Source organism: Ammospiza caudacuta, chromosome 33 (assembly GCF_027887145.1).
Source record: "Ammospiza caudacuta isolate bAmmCau1 chromosome 33, bAmmCau1.pri, whole genome shotgun sequence".
Taxonomy (NCBI): domain Eukaryota; kingdom Metazoa; phylum Chordata; class Aves; order Passeriformes; family Passerellidae; genus Ammospiza; species Ammospiza caudacuta.
Genome location: NC_080625.1, coordinates 3,835,622 through 3,840,074, shown reverse-complemented (window position 1 = coordinate 3,840,074; position 4,453 = coordinate 3,835,622). Strand labels below are relative to the sequence as shown.

General features: G+C 60.9%; 1 protein-coding gene across 1 annotated transcript; it reads right to left on the bottom strand.

Annotated features, from left to right (window-relative positions):
* Positions 1-810: 810 nt before the first annotated feature.
* Positions 811-3,381, bottom strand: LOC131570202 (class II histocompatibility antigen, B-L beta chain-like). Its single transcript, XM_058822545.1, has 4 exons — positions 3,288-3,381; positions 2,650-2,919; positions 1,766-2,050; positions 811-1,178 (listed from the first exon to the last, which is right to left on the bottom strand). Exons 1-4 carry the CDS (start codon positions 3,370-3,372, stop codon positions 811-813), a joined length of 1,008 nt encoding a protein of 335 aa, XP_058678528.1. The 5' UTR covers positions 3,373-3,381.
* Between the last annotated feature and the right edge of the window lie 1,072 nt (positions 3,382-4,453).

Below are 4,453 nucleotides of genomic sequence, written 5' to 3'. Positions count from 1 at the left end.
CATTACTAGTCTCCCTGAAACAGTATATATGCGTTTGAATCCCTCAACAAAATGGGATTCTGATCACTGCATCAGCCTTCCCTGTCTCTCCATGGCCGGCCCTGTCCCGCCTGGCAGCAGCTGCTGCTGATCGGCCTCTGCCCTTCCCTGGCTCCAGCCCAGCCCGTCCCGTCGGGGGCTGGCTGTTCACCCCCCGTGCCCCGGGCACTGCCCACGCCCGTGGCCAGCAGAGCCCCCTCTGCCTCTGCCATAGTTTCAGCCATTAACCCGGGACATTCCAGTCCCTCACAGCTCTGCTCCCCAAAAGCCCAGAGCGATGGGTGGGGCCTCTAAACGACTCCATCCCACTGAAAATGGCTCAACTCCACCTCCAAACAACTCAATCCCACCTCAAAACTTTGGGGTATCTCCTGAGCCCAAATTACTCCCACTTGTGGATGTTCCTTGTCCACAAACTTCACCCAGCTGTTGCCATTGGGGAAGTGACAGTGGGCTTTTCCCCAAAAATGGAACACACCTGTGTGGGAAAGGAGACAGGTGAGGGGGTGCCTCCCCTCAGCCCCAAGAGACCCCATCACCCTACAGCAGGCTGGGGGCTCAAGGCACCCTCCTGGATCCCTCATTCCCACCCCCTGTGCCCCACAGCCCCCACAGCACTGGCTGCTGGCTGGGGTCACCCCCACTGTCAGCCCATTCCTGATCCATCTCGGGGCTGATTCTGCCCCCTCCCATCACAGTACCCCTGTGGGTTCCCCCAGAATTCCTCCACACAGCTCCCTCATAAATGGGATCAGGGTGAACTGGGAAGCTTTATTGGGAGCACTGGGAGCAGCTGGGCGGGGACAGAGCGCCAGCGGGGCTGGGGGGGACACGGGACCCCCCCAAAATCAGCGTAGCGGGGACGGAGCGAGGGGTCCCGGCCAGGCCCGAGCCCACGGGGAGGGGCTGCGGCCGCCGCCGGCTCAGGAGCTCTGTGGGCAGAGAAAAGGGGGTGACACCGGGCTGGGGGCCCCGGCGGGAGCGCACACACCCAGGGGGAGGGGGGACACGACCCTCGGGACCCCCCCTCACCTTCCTGCACAGGGAGAAGCCGAGCCCCAGCGCCAGGAAGATGAAGCCCAAGACGAAGCCCCCGATGCCCGTCAGCATCTTGCTGCGGGCGGCGTCCGGCGGCATCTCTGGGGGGTCCGCAGGGCTCAGCGCCCACAAAACCTCTCACCGACACCCTGAGCCCCTCCCAGCACCCTCATACCCCTCCAGCCCACCCAGGACCACAAGACCTCTTTCCTATCCCCATCCAACCTCCCCAGTACCACCCAAGTTCCCTCCCCATCCTTCCAGGACCCCAAACCCCCTCCCAGTTGACACTCATCTTCCAATGATCCCCCAAACCTTTTCCCAGTCCCACCAGCACTCACCAACATCACTGCCAGTAGACTGAAGCACACTCAACCCTCACCCCAGCCCCGTTTCTACATCCCCAACCTGCTTCCAGCCCCTCCAGCTCCATCAGACTCCCAGTTACATCAAGCACCACCAGGATGTTCCCTTTCAGAAGCCACCAGGAAACCCTTAACTGCATCCCAGTCTTCCCAGCATCCTCCAAAACTCTTCTCTGCCCTCCCAGGCCATCCAAACCCTTCTCCCAGGTACCCTCTGCCTCCCTCAAAATCCCTCCCAATTAATCCCAGCTACCACCAACTCCCCTCTCAGCCCCCACAATGCCTCCCCCGCTGCCCCTGGCACTTTGGGGGCCGGGCCGTACCCCAGTGCCGCCTCAGGGGCTGCTCCAGGCTGACGTGCTCCACCTGGCAGCTGTAGCTGAGCCCGCGCCGGGGCGGCGTTTCCAGCAGCACCAGCAGCTGGTAGGTCCAGTCCCCGTTGGGGACCACGTCGGTGGCCACCACGTGCTCCGAGAGCTCCTGCTGGCCCTGGAACCACCTCACCTGGATGGCAGCAGGGTAGAAATCCATCACGGAGCAGAGCAGGCGGCCGGGGCCGGGCTGGGAGCTCGATGGGGGCACCAGCGAGATGGACACGCTGGGGGGCACTGGGAGAGTGTGGAGAGACACTGGGATAAAATGCGGGTAAAATGGGAGACACGGGGAAGGACTCGGGTAACACTAAGAGGGTCTGGGAGGGGGTTGGAGAATCCTGGGGAAGGCACTGGGAGAGAGGATGGAAGTCTGAGAGTGGACCGAGAAGGATTGGGAATGGAATGGGAATGAACTGAGAGGGACCGGGAAGGAAGTGCCTGGTACTGGGAGGGATTTCTGTGGCACTGGGATGAACTGGGAATGGCGCGCGCGGCACTGGGAGGCCGAGTCCAGCGCGGAGCACTGGGGGCTGCGGGTCTGCCCGGCAACTGATGAGTCATCAGAGAGACGTGCTCTGATTGGCTGCAGCAGCTCCACGGGCCGTCGAGATGGACACGCGGGGGGCACTGGGAGAGTCTGGGATGGACTGGGAGAGACTGGGATGGACTGGGAGAGATAGGGAGAGCTCCGGGACACTGCAGGGTGGGCAAGAGCCCAGGGGAATGGGCACAGGAAGGGCTGACATGTCTGGGGTTGTTCCCAGAGAGGTTTGAGGGGCTCCAGGGTCATTGGCAGGGCAGGTCCGAAGGGACGCGCTCTGCCCCAGGCTCACCTTGGCGCTCCACGAGGAACGGGGTGGACAACTGGTAGTTGTGTCGGCAGTGCCTGTCCACCGAATCCCGTCTGTGCTCCATCCATTCCGGGTCGCTGTTCCAGTGCCTGGCAACCTCCTCGCCATATGGGGTGTCCCCCACAAAGTGCCCCACGTCGCTGTCGAAGTGCACGTACTGCTCCCGGTTGTAGATGAACCTCTTCACGAACCTCACCCGCTCGGTGCCGTTAATGAAGTGACACTCGGACTTAACCATCTCCTGGAACACTCCTATGTGTGCAGGACACAGGTCAGAGGGTGCCCCTCCAGCAGCCCCCAGCACCCCACAGCAAACCAAGATCTCAGAGGCAACCCCGGATCCACACTCTGCGCCCCGTGTGCCCCACGTGCCACCCCTTGTAGGCCCTTTGTTCCCGCGGCCCCTCTTCCTCTTTCCCACTCTTCTCCGTATTTTCCTCCCTCTTTTTCATAACTCCTCGGTCGCCAGCAAGACTCCCCACATCAATTTGAGGGTCCCACCTCCCCCTTTTCCCTCCACGCCCCACCGTTCCCACCGTCCCTTCCCTTCCCTTCCCTTCCCTTCCCTTCCCTTCCCTTCCCTTCCCTTCCCTTCCCTTCCCTTCCCGCCCCCCGCTCACCCGAGAGCTCCGCGCCCGCAGCCGGGGGGGCTCCCAGCACCACCAGTGCCACCAGCAGGGCCCCGGCTGCCGCCCCTCGCCCCATGGCCGGGGCCGGGCAGGCTCTGGCACCTCCCCCCTGCCCAAATTCCCCTCGCGGTGGAGTCTGGGGGCGAGGCGGAGCGCGGGTGGAGTCCAGGTGAGGAGCTCTGGGCGCTGTGGGACCGCCTGGCGACCGGGGAGTCATCAGCGCGGCGCGCTCTGATTAGCTCTGTGAACGGCTGAGGAGAGGCCCCGGGGCTGGAAGAAAAATCGGGAGAGATCCCGCTCCGAGAACCGGCACGGGCGCAACAGACCCAGCCTGGGCACAGGGAGTAAATTTATTATCAACCAAATCACAGCAGCACAAGGAGAAGAGAAAGAAATCTCTCCACCACCTTCCCCCCACCCAACGGGGATCGCCAGGGCCACGGATCACCAGGGCTCTGCGCCGCGGGGGTCACTGGGGATGCCGCACTCGGGACACCTGCAGGGACTCTCCCTGGTGTGGATGCACTGGCAGGTGACGAGCTGGGAGCTCGGGCTGAAGCCGTTCCCACACTCCCCACACCCACAGCGCCATTGCCCGGTGTGGATCTGGTTGACCTTGATGAGGTGGGAGTTCTTACTGGAAGCTCTGCCCGAATTCCAAGCATTTGTAGGGCCATTCCCTGAGGTGGATCCTATGATGGGTAACCAGGTCAGACTTCCATATGAAGCTCTTCCCACATCCCAAGCCCCAGCAGGGATGTTCCTTGCTTTGGATCTCCTGGTGCTGGATCAGGTCGGAGCTCTGGCTGGAGCTCATTCCACATTCCAAGCACTTGTAGGGTGTCTCAGCTTGAGAGACAATTTAAAAGAGGACACTCTGGGGTGAGTGTTGTCCCCTCTACAGAGTTCCAATAATCCCTTTCCACCAACAGGAAATGAAGGTTCATAGATGAAACTGAAAAAAACTCCAACAGTTTATTAACAAACAGAATGCCCACAAGGCAAGAATATTAATTTTTAAAAGTAAACAACTGCTAGATATTAAATTGTCAGACCTTACGTGCCACACAAGTATTTTTTACTGTACTTTGGCTTACTTTCCATAGAAATTTGTCCATCTGGGATTGAGGCTGCCTCAACTGTCTCAACAATTACCT

What these genes read in the sequence shown, in the direction of transcription:
- LOC131570202 (XM_058822545.1), bottom strand. Translation starts at nt 3,372, where the DNA reads ATGGGGCGAGGGGCGGCAGCCGGGGCCCTGCTGGTGGCACTGGTGGTG. An exon ending in GTTCCTCGTGGAGCGCCAAG is followed by an intron (nt 2,051 to 2,649) that starts GTGAGCCTGGGG and finishes ACACTCTCCCAG; the next exon opens with TGCCCCCCAGCGTGTCCATC. An exon ending in GCCCCTGAGGCGGCACTGGG is followed by an intron (nt 1,179 to 1,765) that starts GTACGGCCCGGC and finishes CGGACCCCCCAG; the next exon opens with AGATGCCGCCGGACGCCGCC.